We start from the raw sequence: 14,443 nt of genomic DNA on the forward strand, positions 1-14,443 counted from the left end.
TGGACAAAAATATATTTAAATATTTAGAATGTAATAATGTTTTTACATTAGATAGACCCCATAAAATGGTTTTAATTGCATTACTTATACAGAAATATTTAAGCATAAGATTACATTCATATGGTAAAATGTATTCTACAGATATTTTAAACCCAATAAACCGTCATAAATTGACAAAACAAATTTTATTTATGAATCAATAATATTGCTGTACCTATGAGATGTAGTTTAAAATACCTATTATTTTTTTGTTGTTATGTATAATAATTTCATTTTGATAAACACAAGGGATGTACTTATGTTGAAAAATCTAGATTCAACATTTATTTTAATTTTATTAATATTGTACTGATTAAATAAAGAACTTGATGATTTTTTTTTTTTTAATTGTTATACTTTATTAGAAATTACATCCCTCAGTATACTGAAGTATACTGATATTTGTATTACAATAAATTATTTGTTGACTCACATTTATCTTTGAAGCTGTACCTATCTTTAAGAACACAGACAAAATAATTGATGACAATTTCTCTTGTTTAAACCATACATGAAAACTTAACTCCACATAAAACCATTCTCAAAAAGCTATACAAAATAATAACTGTTTTTAAAGTTTACATGTTTTATTAAACATATTATATTATTTTACATATTATTGTATTATTATAATATTATAACACACCGTTCCTCAATTGCTTACATAGATATATAATATTAATATTAATATTATATATCTATGATTGCTTACCAATACTATAAAACATAAACATTCACCTCTTAGATAAGGATGGCGGCCATTTTACTGGCGACAATAATCATACCGAAGTCAGCTATCTAGTATTTTTATATATCTGTGTTCTAAATAGTAATTTATAATTCTCGCGATATTATTATCAATATGATCACGGATTACAGATAATCGATTACCAATTACCATAGACCTTAAAATAAAAAGGTCTATGCCAATTACTAATAATAAATGTATAAATAATAAAATCACGAATTTTGTATCTGTTTTGTCTTTGCAGTGTGAACAGCTAAAAATACAAAACAGAAACATTTTTCGTAGTAAATGTTTCCATTTTCTTTATTTGGTGTAAACAGAAAGTTGCTGTTTTATCGCTGTTTCTTATTTGTCGAGAAATTAATAAATTTGAATTAGTTGTTGTTTTGTCTGTGTTTTTTGTTTTGTCGGCTTGGTGTAAACCCGGCATAAGGTTGTCACACATTATTAATCGTATTACCTATTATTATTATTTATTGCAATTCAGAAATTATAAATATTTAAAAAATTACAAAATAAATTAGAAACCTATTAATTATCTATTTTTAGAATAGTATTGTGCATTTAATAAATAGGTACATTTTGTTGAAAGTCAGAAAGTTGTATTTGTCAGAGGGGCGAATGCCCCCCCCTGAAGTATACCTGGATTCAACACTGCCTATAGTCTTATATTTTATCACACACTTATTTAGAGCACATTTCTCAAATCCGCAACGCATATTATCTATTTTCAACTTCAGACTATACACTTCGTGCCGAGGTTCACTACAACATATATAGGGGCTGTATGTTTGTTCAAATCAATATTGCTTATTAATGTTGTTATTTATTATAGATAATTATTGTAATCAATTTATTGTCAATACAAAACAGAATAAGACGACAAATGTCTATGTATCAGCTTTTATGTACCTATAGAACATTATTATTGGCCATATGTCATGTAATATGAACTGTTTATTGAGGACAATGGTACCTAAGAAGTGTAGGTTAAAAACATTATTTATAATATTAACTACAGACTAAGGTAATATTAGTTTAAAAACAATTACCGGTATTATTGGTAACCACTGCGGCGCTACAATTATAAGTAAGTAGGCACCACTAATTACCACAGAAATTGCGATGGACAAAAAACTGGTTATCAATCTATCATAATATTGATTATAGAGTACCTATATATAATACATATATTTTATTGAGAATTAGATAGATTCTTAACTTGTATGGTGCCATTATAGTATTGTACAAGTGTAAGTACTACGCGACTTCTTCTACTTAATAGATTATTTTATAATTCATAATTTTAATATTATTTTAATGTTTATCTATTTTTCTTATACGTAAATATAAAATATATTATATTTTTGATTCGTAAATACTATAATTTTGGTAAATTATCAAGTAAGTATTATACTTTAATTATAATAGGAATGTAATATTAAAGCCATAGATTAAATATTTGTAGCGGATAGAACTCAGGTATATTATACTTATAATTTTTTAGACATATTGTTATTTTCTGCCAATAGTAAGTGCAACATTTTTATTTTATTTAAAACTTATTTTTTATTTTTAGCCTTTTAGGATATATTATTTATAAATATTTAGGTAATACATTATATAAATCGGATCCGACTGTCAACCCGAAAAAATCATGTCATTCCTCAGGACAACCAAAATAGATAAATACATTTAATTCGAATAAATATAGTCTGCAACAGCCCTTATTATTGTAATTAAATTGTCACCTAAAACATGTAAATTTTAAGTAATAGTATAATGTAAATTATGTATAAAGCTAATGGCCCATGTCGCCGAAGCTATAAAGATCAATAAAAAAAAAAAATACATTATATAAATTGTACACACAAGAAATACCTAAAAAAGTGATGTTTTTGGTAGATATTTTTTCCATCCTGGCTATATTATTGGTTTATTTTTGATTATTATTGTCACTGAAGCTTACCTCTATTAACATCTAGTTTATTAATCGCAATTTGTTTGCTCCAGTTTGGCTGCTTATGTTTACCGCTGGATCAGAAAACAGTATACCAATTCAATTCAGTTCGTTTCAATAATTCAGTTTAAGTTATTTCAGTTTACACGATGGCTACGAATGGAAAGTATAATCTAAATATAAGTAAGTGAAATTTGAAATCTAACTTATAGACTCAGGCGCGTAGCCAGGGGGGACGTTACAGGTGTAATAACACCCCCCTCAGCCGTGGTATACTTAATATTTTTTTTATCAAGATAAAGATGCATCATAAGCACGAATTATCTTAAATCGTGATTTACACTTATTTATCAAAATTAATTATATTAGTTTATATTACGATAACAATAATGTAAAGCACTAAAGCCGGGATCCGGCATTAATTACTATTTTAGACCGTTCTGTTACGTTTTATCGATTACTCGTTTCATGCACGATTTAATATATCTTTTTATGCAGCGTGTAAGAAAACGTTTACAACTTCTTAATTATTGATTATTTGATTAGCATGATGAATTATCGTATACCTACGTAAAGTTATCAATTTTGTGTTTATAATTTGTTCAATTAATTTTGAATAACACCCTCCCTTAGAAATTTCTAGCTACGCGCCTGCTTATAGTTAAGTATTTGTTTTACACAATAATATTCCATAATGGTTAACAAACTTTTAACTTATCTGCGTATGTATTCAACAAATGTAATTATTTATTTATCAAATAATAATATTATAAATTTATAACTATAATAGGAATATCGTATAAAAGTAGGTAGGTATACTCTTATACATTATATGTATGCATATTATATAGGTTAAAACATAATATTCATGACTATTAGAAAGAATTTAAACTTTCAGTTCGAGATCTATTTATTTTTTAATAAATTTAATTTTTGATTTTTTTAGAAAAATTTATATTTAAGGTACCAATATAGATAGGTATTGGGAAATTATATGAACCTATATATATAGTGTATTGTATCAATATCTATTTCCTTATTTATTCTTTAGGTATTCAACCGCAAAAACTCCAGCGGACTTCTAAAACCATAATTGAGGTATATATTGAACTATTAACTTTATTTTGACATTTATTGTTACGTATTATAATATGAATATGTATATTATATTTTTATATTTGTTTAAATATGTTATAACGGTGCACGCGTGGCACGCCAAAACTTCTAACTTCAGGAAAAAGTTTCGCTCCCATCCTTATATTCTTATAATTTTTTTTGGCTAAATAATACTGTGTTTATCATAGTTGCCCAATGAAAACTTGAGTGAGGCTGAACTCGTTAGTAAATCGACTTCGGACAGAACCAAACGCCGAGTAGCCCATCAGTCGTGGTTTCCTCGACCAGTAATTTCTAGGCTTGTAGCTCCGGTACAGGTGGTTTCTCAGCCGAATAAAGAAAAAACCCATGTCTTAATGAAGGAAGTATGTACAAATTATCTATCATAAATTACAACGTATCAATGTAAAGTACCTACATGTTTTGGGTACACATATTTTATCTATATTTATACAACCTTATATAATAAATTTAATGACTATCGATTAAGAATATATAATATTATTACTGTGTAGGTAAGTCCTTACCTTATATTATGTGTTATGTGTATTATTTAACATTAACATAATATTTAACTTACAATGGACATTTTTATTTTTTTATTTTTTGAATAATAACATTAAAATAATATATATTTATCACTCTACTCAGAATTTATAAAATATTATCATTTTCTATAATAATGGTATCTATATATTTTGCTATGATAATCGGTAATATTAATTCAATTGCAATAAATTAATAAAATAATCAGAACTTTGTTGTTTAAATATGTATTTACCTATTTAAATAATGAACAACTATATTATAGTATCAAATATACCTCAATCCTAATTTTTGAATTTGAGATTAAACATTTTACTGTTCAAACCTACGTCTTATAACTATATATGTATTAAAATATATGGGTTTCTGTTAAATAAAACAGAGCTATTCTACTGCGGTCGGCCTAGATGATACTGTCTCATTTTATGGTAGATATACCTATTAATGAAATAAAAATTGTTATTGACCAATACAGTATTAATATTTAATTAGTGTTTTTGTAAACAACATACTTATTCCTATATTATACTCTGATCGGGCATTTAGAGTTTAAAGTTTAGAGGTACATTTATAAACCGTTAACGATGATACAATAGTAGTAAATATTATATAGTAACATTATTTATTGTATAAAAATCGGTACCTACCTAATATTTAGCTTGATGTGTTGTATTATATATTATGTAAAATAAAAAAAAAATGCGATATGTGACCAAAACATAATTATAAACTAAAAGTGTTTAGGTACCTCCATGGTTTCCAATAAAAATTAAGTATTTACTTTTCATTTTTAGAGTTTATCGCATCTAGAACCCTGCAATGTAAGACAAATTAACGATACGGTTGATTTGGAGTCAAGAGCCCAACATAGCAAGTCGACAAGTTCTGGTATAGAAATAACAATGATTAATTAAATCTGATAACAATATTAAATAAACTGGTGAAGTCTTAAATTGATTTGCTGTTTAATAGGTTTCATAGTTGGTTATGCCTCCCCCCTATAATATTCAATGAAATCCCCGCCTATATTTCGACATTCGAGTGTAGGTTATATAGGTAATAGGTATGTACCTCATAAGTCATCATTGAGTAGGTCATTTTGAGTTGCGACAATGTACAGTAATAAATATGTTAAAATTGAACTCAATGATAAATCATGTAGGTACATAGGATATACCTACCCATGTAATATGGATAACATAAAAAAATATTTTGAGTGGGGACATTCTGCCAGCATCTATTACTAAGGATATTTTATTAATTAATACTTTTATATTCTTGTTATTATTTATTTTTATTTTTTGATAGAACTGTATTATTGTACATTTGTACGTACCTATATAATATTTAAAAAATAAGCAAATCAATTTTTTTTTGGGAGAAATAACTGATAAAAATTTACCTGCCAGCCCACCCACAACATCATTATAAATTATAATCAATTATTATCTATTCATTAATCGTAATTATATTTCTGTAAAATTTACATAAAATAATTGAGATTTGTTAATTCAGTTAACCTTTTATTTTTTAATTACATTTATCTAGGTAATTGTTGGCAGTTCTTTTTTTCATATATTTTTTGCTCATTAAATAATTACACTTGCCTACCTATTTTTAACGTAATATTAATACATTTTGTAATACTATTTTATTCTACTTACACCAAAAGCTTCTGTTTAAAGGAAGTAGATACAAATATACAATAATAATTTAACTGTTTAAATTTAAAAAATAAAAACCAAAAGTTATAATTAAGCGTAACTAGATTTAATTTTTTTGACCATAATATATATTTATCAACCTTTCGTTAATTTGATATTATAAAATATAAATTATAATAAATTTAAAAAAAAAAGTATTGAAAAAAGGTAAATAAGTGGCAATGAATTTTATACTTATATGATATCTAAAGGCTAATACTTATAGTTTATACGAACTGGAAATAATTTGGTGTTTTTAGAAAACATTGTTAATTTGTCTTTTATATTTTTCAGGATTTGACGACAGGGTTAAGACTAACAAGAGAAAGTTAGGAGAATCAGATTTTGATGAAGGGACAAAAAAGAAGCGAAAAACAAACAATGTAGATAAATAAAGAAATAAAGACATAAAATAAGGGAAAAAATCAAGCCAATTTAAAGGTAGGTATAATCAATATTAGTTCCCGAAATTCGCATTTCGCATCTCATTTCCCTGTAAAATCAATTTTCACCTTTTGCGTGAGTTAATGTGTTATTATTGACCGAACTCAAGATGCCCATGTCCTCGTACCCATGTATGACCAATTCGCCTTTTATCCTGACATTGCCGATATAAAAAACAAATCGATGGATTAATTATGTGAGCGCGCTATATTGACCTCCGAAAACGATGGGGAAGCTATGATTAATGAAATTCTTAAATCATTAAAGGGAACAGAAATGGAGTATAAGCCTATAGATGTGGTACTGAAGACAGACGTCACCGTTCACTATCATGTGGAGTTCTCAGCACATTTAATCCTCCTGGTTTTCCAGCACATAAGATATTCATTAAAGTATAGGAACTCCAATTATGCAGTTGCGAAATCTTCGCCAACTCCAACTCTACAATGGTACTATAGTTTGCGTGAGAGCACTTTGAGGTAATTGAGGGAACAATAATTACCTACTGGTTGCGCTCAAAGAGAATTAAAGTTTATACCGCGTATACCACTTTTATTATCAAACATGGGCAATTCTATGTGGCATACTCCAGAGTTAGTTCACCTAGGGTTAGGTTAGGTTAGGCAGCTTATTTATTTTTGCTCCAAACGGAAGAACAACCAAATTGAATGTAGTCTATAAGGAGGTGCTTTAATAATAATAATATTCATAGTCTATAAATATATGTTATCAATGAATCTAATAGTGGTTTAACAATTGATAAACATAAATAAAAATAAATTGTGAATGCCATTTAATATTAGCACTAACAAATAACAATAAAATACTATTTAAGTAATTAAATACTAACACACGGCCTACGAAAATGCCAAAAAAAGAAACTAATACACCAACAACGCAGTGTCAGGACAGCTAATATAAATAATATAATTATTAAATCATAACTCGTACATAATAATTATGTATTTTTTTATAATATTATAAATCTATTTATTTTTTAGAATCTCTCGCCCATATAGAAATTGAAAATACGCCACTGAGTATCTATATTATTATTTATTATTTTCAAAAAATTAAGATATTCAATCCATTTTTAAAAACATAAACAAGGTTTGATGTTATTGAACATTTCAAACTAAACATAAAAAAAAAAAAAACACTAAATATAGTTAATTTTTTAATTAGTCTTTAGTATATTATAATTATAACCTGAAGTAGTAAGTAGTGTAACTTTTGAGTAGATTTAAATGTTTAATGAAATTTAATAATTAATATTATTTAATTATCAATATTTAAAAAAATAATTTTAAAAACAAAAGAGGTCTAACAATACCTTGTCAAATATTTTTATTAGGTTTAATAATAATATACATATCTAAAATGTGTTTTGAGTATTTATGCAATTTTTGGTAGCCAAATTTTAGTATGTAAAATTTATATTTTCTTTTAGGTTTAGCCTAATGCGGACAATAAAAGAAATTGGTTTGTCCTAAGGTATCAACAAACCACACAATCGGGCATTGTCCATATGAAAATATTGTTTCATCAGATCTTAGTTTAAGTTGAATATTACTAAGTACTTGTTTACACAAATAAAATGTAAATTAATAACTATATGTTGTATATTTGTACATATTATTCTATTCTACTCAGCACATTCAGATAAACCTATTTCTTTAATTGCCAGTATGTTAGAACTAAACTGCCAGTATAAAATAGTAATTATTATATATTATATGAAAAGCAAATTTAAATATTTAACTTAGGAGCAATTGACTAGTTACAGTGACTAGAAAAAAATATAATTCAGTCTCTTTTGAGTTTGATTGAAATAGTGTAAGAAAATATTTTTCAAGATTTTTAAAGAAAAAAATCAAAGTGCACTACGAGTCACTACTAGTAGTGTGATACATAACAATGTAAAATTGAACTTCAAGAGGACAGCACACATGAGCAATATCCCAGTGATAAAAATCAGATCTTGACACAAGTCTGTAAAAATACTTCTGATTTGGTACGCATAACATTTTTCTTTTTTAGAAATCTTGTATTTTTTAATGTGAGATCAAATTATTTTGGTGACTTACTAAGTAGTACATTTCCTAGGTATATAATAAATAACAATACAATTATAAACTAAATATTTCCTAGTTTCCAAAAAACAATGGACTTTCAATTATTTTTTTAACATAAACCTTTCTGAAACTAAGTAGTTAATATGAGATTTGTTTTTCATAATATTTGATTTACAGTAATCCATCATTTCCAATTCGTCTTTGATTTCAGTATTCAGTTTTTCCAATAACATAACCATTGGTTTAGTTTTTTCTTTAACTACCCTGTTAAAATTATATCCAATTAGTTAATAATAAAATACATTTTAAAGTTTACAATTTATAGTTTACCGTTGTTGTGAATCAAGTTTTTCATTTGTTTTTTCAGTAAAATTTTTCCAGTAGTTCAACTCTCGATTCATCTGATCGATATTTTCTTGCATATTGTTGATAAGTTTACTTAATGGGTTTGCCGACTTTGTTATGGCTTGAATGAATTGCCTGATTGTATCCATTTCTTTTATTAACATTTCTTGATCTTTAACACTTTTTCCTTCCCATTCCTAAAATAAAACAACTTTATTGCATACATAAGCAAGAATGCACAGGATTTTGTTGCTGATGCAACACAAAAATTTGGCTTAGCAGAAAAATTAGTTGTTCACATGCACGAAAAATGATCACTCCTAAGCAGTAGTTATCAAATTAATTGTGTTTATGAATACAATATGTAATGGCAGCATGACAGTATAATGTTGAGAACTTATGGGTATAACTGAGTATAAACAACAGATTGTGGGAACTAACACTAACTTTTTGTGCTCCTAACTATAAATACTAAGAAAAATATAGCTGAAATTTATCTCAAACAACTTCTATCATTTTCTATCATATGTATACAAATGTGTAATATAGATGTGTATTAAATTAACATTTGTGACTCTTAACTCTAAAGTTAAGAAAGATAAGTAGATGATTGTTTTAAATTTTAACAGATTTTTAATTGCATTATTGTACTTTTTTTCATGCTCCAATTATATTTCATTTGAAAGTTACTATATATTTATTATACATAGCAGTGGCCAGTAAGTATATTAATGGGGGCTTATTTCTTTATTTGAACGTTTTAAGGGGGTATAATCTTCTCAAGCATTGCCAATTAATTTCTGCCCAAAGTGCAAGAACTAATATAATTTCAATATTTTTACATACTGTTTTTGAAGAGTCTGTCTTTATTTTAGTATTAAATTCCATTTGTGTTTGAAGTATTTGTGATACAAGATGACCTTGTCCATCTTCCTAAAAATAACATAAATTCATTTTTATTAAAAAACAAATTACCACAACAATGATAAAAAAGTAGTATTACCTGGATATAAGAATCATAAGTTGACTTATTGTCATTTAATACTTCTACTGTAACAATATTGTCATCAATGTCATTTATTTTGTCATCGTTTTTTGAAAAAAAACTGTCTGAATGTTTAGGAATCCTAAAAAGTTAAAAATTAAATTTCATAAAATAAAATATATTTAAGTAATTACAATTTTATAATTTACTCTGTAAATGTATTTGATTGAGGACGACGATTAGGTGCGGGCGGTCTTGAACTTTTTGGCCTTAATGGTTTACTAATATTATGAGTTTCACTTAATTTCCGAAGTGGATTCTCTTCTGAGTTAGTTTTTTCTATTGATTCGGAATCTTTTTTTTCTAATTTGGATTTGAATGTTGATTGTAATTTGTTTTCGTTAATTTCTCTAAATGATACAGTAATATTTTAACAACTATGTAAATATAACAAAAAATGTTTCTCAATTACTCAGTTTTAACAGAACTATCCACAATGTTCTTTATTTCTTCATCAATAACTGGTTTTACACTGAATTCTACATCAGATTTTGTTAATGTATCCATCTCTCTTACAGGTTCATCGTTTTTAACCACTGACGATTCCACACTGTCAGATTTTTGTATTTTTTTTTGAGAATCATGATCAATATTTTCTTTTAATTTTTTTTCTACTGATTTGGATTTTTCTAACAATTTTGACTTATTTTGATTATTAATTTTTGTAGTTTCTGATTTTTTAGTTTTTGTATTAGTTGAAATTTGTTCCTTAACTTCTTTATTCTAAAGTAGGAATAAAAGTATATTAAAGTAATAATAGTTATCATAGTTTTAATCGTAGACATAACTAGTGACGGGGCTAAAAAAAGATAAGTACCACCAAACATTTAAGAGCTATCTTCCAATATGCGCTCTACTCGAATATCGTGACTATGATATGCCCTTTATAGACTTTAGGTATCTCAAAATTATTGTATAATTAAAACAAATTATTACACATTAATAAATTACATAATTTCAAATATTAATTTTGTTCTTCAAAATTATAATAAATTAAGTATAATATGTATATAAAATTAAATTTTAAAAATATATTTTAATTAAATCAAACTAAATTACTAATTACATAATCAATCAAATATATTAAGTTTGTTAATATTTTTCAGTCAAGTTTCAATTAGGTCTTATCTACAAGTCTACGACCTACCTATCGATTGTAATAATAATAAAGTAAAATGGTATAGGTATTCACTTAAAATTCACACGGTTTTCATTTATTACTTCAGAAGTAATTATGCATAATATATGCCACCTATATATTCTTAAAATTTGTTAACTACAAAGGCAAAGTACAAAGTATAAAATCTTGATCCTTTTGTGTATGAGCATTTGTTGATTCACTATATTAACTAAGTGAGGTAAATATCCGTAATAATGTTTAAGTCCAAATGAACGATATAAATCTCATATTGTGGTAGAGCGCATATTGGAAGATAGCCAATTTAAGATTCTAGTTTCTGTTTTATTCAATGGGTAGTGATTTATGATCCAATTTCCAATGTCAATAATAGCATAAAACCAAAAAAATATTTGTCTAGTTGTGCCTATGGTCATTATGAGGATGTTAATAACGCCCTTATTATTTTCTGTCTCTAACTCGTGCCAATACGCCAATATATCAAATTACCTTCAGTAGAATCAACTTTATGTTGTTACTTTTTGTATTAAAGTAAATTCATTTATTATCAAATTTGAAGTTAAAAATGTTGCGATGTTGACTATTTCATGATATTTTATTTTTATGTAAGTTATGAGTATAATAAAAATTGTAAGAAAGACAATGTAGAGACACAGTTAATATGTTCGACTTTATGTTTGATAGCAGGAGAACTAGCAATGGGTTATTTCTGCTAAACATAAATTTGCGTAGGCCAGAGAGAGAAAATAAACCGTTACACTGACATTTTTATTAATAATAAAACATATTTTACTCTTGTTTCTATTCCAAAAACAATTGCCATAAGCAACTCCAAAGTCTTTGTTACTTCAAGCCCTGCAACAATTTTAGAAGGTCTTGCTGATATTGTTTTATTCGTTGTTGATTCTGGAAATAAAATATTATACAATTATTAGCTGTTTGAAAATTTAGTATGTTAAAGTTTAAAATAAGAAAAGAGTATATTTTTTCCTCACTAGGAGAGGGGCTCAGAAGAATTTTAAAAATATTCAATAGGTATATCATTTTGATGATAAATATTAGTTGATTCTCAATTTTAAAGAAAATACATTTAATTTAATTTTTTTAATATAACTTACGAATGGCACTAATAAGCTTTTCTAAAAATTTGATCTTAGTTTCTTTTGTGGTAACATTTGTAGATATAATTTCTTCATCGGTGAAAACATCTGTTAAATAACCAGTGCTTTGGATAACCTGAAAAGTTTAAGATTAAGATTTTTATAACACATTTAAATTTTTCAACAATATGTGTTACATTATCAGTGTTGGGTAGTAACGTAACGAAAGTAACACGTTACTGTAACAGCGTTACTTTGCTTGTAATTTAGTTAGAATTATTTCCAAGTAACGAAAATGTAATGGAAATTACTTTTGACAAGTAATTTCTATTGAATAATGCTCAACAGTTTTGAATTATTAAGTACCTACCTTTTGCAAATTGAAAAAAAAAATATTTCTATAATGCAGACATTATTATGTTTACCAATCTAGTATAGTAATATAATATGTATATTTATTAAAGCTCCTTATACAGCTGATCTCACAATTTTGAATGCAATGACATTAGTAAAGAATATTTTTATTAAATACAACACAGCTTTACCATCCAGTGCTTCTGTAGAGCGTGCAGATCCCTTTTTTCATGTGGGGCAAAGCTAATTTTTTACACCCACCACCCACCTAAAACTAAAAGTTACAAATAATATATATTTAATCAAGGGCCTCTATATAGTTATATGAAAACACAATATTTATGAATAAAAAAAATAAAAAAAAACCACACCCACCCCACTTTCAAGTGGGGCTCATTTGTGTCTTGTCTGCACGCCACTAGCTATTATTTAGTGTTTCAGGAGATATTTGTTCTAAAAAAAGGTCGCGTATTTTGAAGATACACTATTGTGTAAAGTTAATTTAAAACATAAATAAATATAAAATAATAATATTATATTATATTGATTTCTTTTTCAAATTATATCTATTTACTATAGGTTATGTATTTCTAGTAACATTATTGCCAGGGACAATGATAATATTGTTAAGATATATTTAAAAATATTTTTTTTTGTAACGAGAAAGTAATGAGGTACTTTTCAATTTGAAAAGTAAAGTAATTTCATTACAATTTTATTAGAGTAACAAATAAAGCAACTTTATTAAATTTCTCTCTAAGTAACAAGTAAAGTAATTTTATTACTTTTTAAAAGTAATTTACCCAACACTGTACATATATTTCCTTGACATGATATCTTGTGACACGCTTTCTGAGCATTGTTTTGTTAATAAAGAATACTTAGTTATATAATGTAATATCATCGCAACAAGCAAAACTTAAATTAATATTGTAAAATCAATAAATAAAATAAAAACCTAGTCACAAATTTATCATGAAAGGGTTAATCATAGAATTAAACTTATAGTCAAAAAAATTACACGAAAAACAATGAACCTATTTACTAAAAAGATAAACAATTTAAATAATATGATTAAGCCATTAAAATTATTAGTGGTTAAATAATAGAAACCATATTATATTCATTAATTCCTAACTAATAAGAAGCACAAATTGTGTTTCAAATAACAGTCATAAATAATAATCATTGAATCAAGACATCAATGTTGATTATTTTGTTTTTAGTTACACTTAATTAATTAATACTTACATTCGTTATAATATCGTGAAGAAATTTGAATGGCGGTTTATTTAGTAGTTTTTCAGTTAGTTGTGGTTTATTTATATATTTTGATAGAGATAATTGTACTCGTTTTACAAGTTCTTTATTCATAGGATCACTCATATTTAATAATATTAATATGTATCTATTAAATTGTCAGACTACAACTCAATTTAACAACTATTTTTACATAAAAAATCCTTTCAAGTTTCAACGTTTTGTTATTTAAAACTTTTATTAAAATAAACTCAATAAGTATTAAGTAACTTGAGTTAATAATACAATTAAGAATTAAGATCTTAATTTTTGATACTGATAATAATTTATAATGATAACATACTTGAAACTTGGACATTTGATAAGAATATTGTAGTTATCATGTCTATTATATCATATATGACGTTTATGGTAGTTACACAGAATAACAGATTCTGTAGTTATATTTAAATTATTGATAAAACTATTATGCCAAGGGTTGTGAATTGAGATGAAACGCCTTAACCTACCAAGTAGCAAATTCATCAAGGTGGACAGGTCTTTAATAAATTAGAAATCTACCTTGGTCCT

The 14,443-nt window shown here is 26.0% G+C and overlaps 2 protein-coding genes across 2 annotated transcripts; one reads left to right on the top strand and one right to left on the bottom strand.

Annotated features, from left to right (window-relative positions):
• Positions 1-2,777: 2,777 nt before the first annotated feature.
• Positions 2,778-6,751, top strand: LOC107174092 (uncharacterized). The gene is made up of 5 exons (XM_015524911.2): positions 2,778-2,930; positions 3,799-3,845; positions 4,052-4,228; positions 5,204-5,297; positions 6,407-6,751. Exons 1-5 carry the CDS (start codon positions 2,897-2,899, stop codon positions 6,505-6,507), a joined length of 453 nt encoding a protein of 150 aa, XP_015380397.2. The 5' UTR covers positions 2,778-2,896; the 3' UTR covers positions 6,508-6,751.
• Positions 6,752-7,227: 476 nt separating this feature from the next.
• Positions 7,228-14,354, bottom strand: IFT54 (intraflagellar transport 54). Its single transcript, XM_015524910.2, has 9 exons — positions 13,865-14,354; positions 12,278-12,395; positions 11,953-12,065; positions 10,434-10,744; positions 10,171-10,371; positions 9,980-10,103; positions 9,823-9,909; positions 8,962-9,173; positions 7,228-8,895 (listed from the first exon to the last, which is right to left on the bottom strand). Exons 1-9 carry the CDS (start codon positions 13,997-13,999, stop codon positions 8,733-8,735), a joined length of 1,464 nt encoding a protein of 487 aa, XP_015380396.1. The 5' UTR covers positions 14,000-14,354; the 3' UTR covers positions 7,228-8,732.
• Between the last annotated feature and the right edge of the window lie 89 nt (positions 14,355-14,443).

The sequence above is a fragment of the Diuraphis noxia genome, unplaced genomic scaffold (genome assembly GCF_037042655.1).
Source record: "Diuraphis noxia isolate RWA-SAM2 unplaced genomic scaffold, SU_Dnox_SAM2 contig0003, whole genome shotgun sequence".
Lineage (NCBI taxonomy): Eukaryota > Metazoa > Arthropoda > Insecta > Hemiptera > Aphididae > Diuraphis > Diuraphis noxia.

What these genes read in the sequence shown, in the direction of transcription:
- IFT54 (XM_015524910.2), bottom strand. Translation starts at nt 13,999, where the DNA reads ATGAGTGATCCTATGAATAAAGAACTTGTAAAACGAGTACAATTATCT. An exon ending in TTTTTGGAATAGAAACAAGA is followed by an intron (nt 10,745 to 11,952) that starts GTAAAATATGTT and finishes TTCCTACTTTAG; the next exon opens with AATAAAGAAGTTAAGGAACA. An exon ending in AAACTTGATTCACAACAACG is followed by an intron (nt 8,896 to 8,961) that starts GTAAACTATAAA and finishes TAATTTTAACAG; the next exon opens with GGTAGTTAAAGAAAAAACTA.
- LOC107174092 (XM_015524911.2), top strand. Translation starts at nt 2,897, where the DNA reads ATGGCTACGAATGGAAAGTATAATCTAAATATAA. An exon ending in AAAGTATAATCTAAATATAA is followed by an intron (nt 2,931 to 3,798) that starts GTAAGTGAAATT and finishes TTTATTCTTTAG; the next exon opens with GTATTCAACCGCAAAAACTC. An exon ending in TAGCAAGTCGACAAGTTCTG is followed by an intron (nt 5,298 to 6,406) that starts GTATAGAAATAA and finishes TATATTTTTCAG; the next exon opens with GATTTGACGACAGGGTTAAG.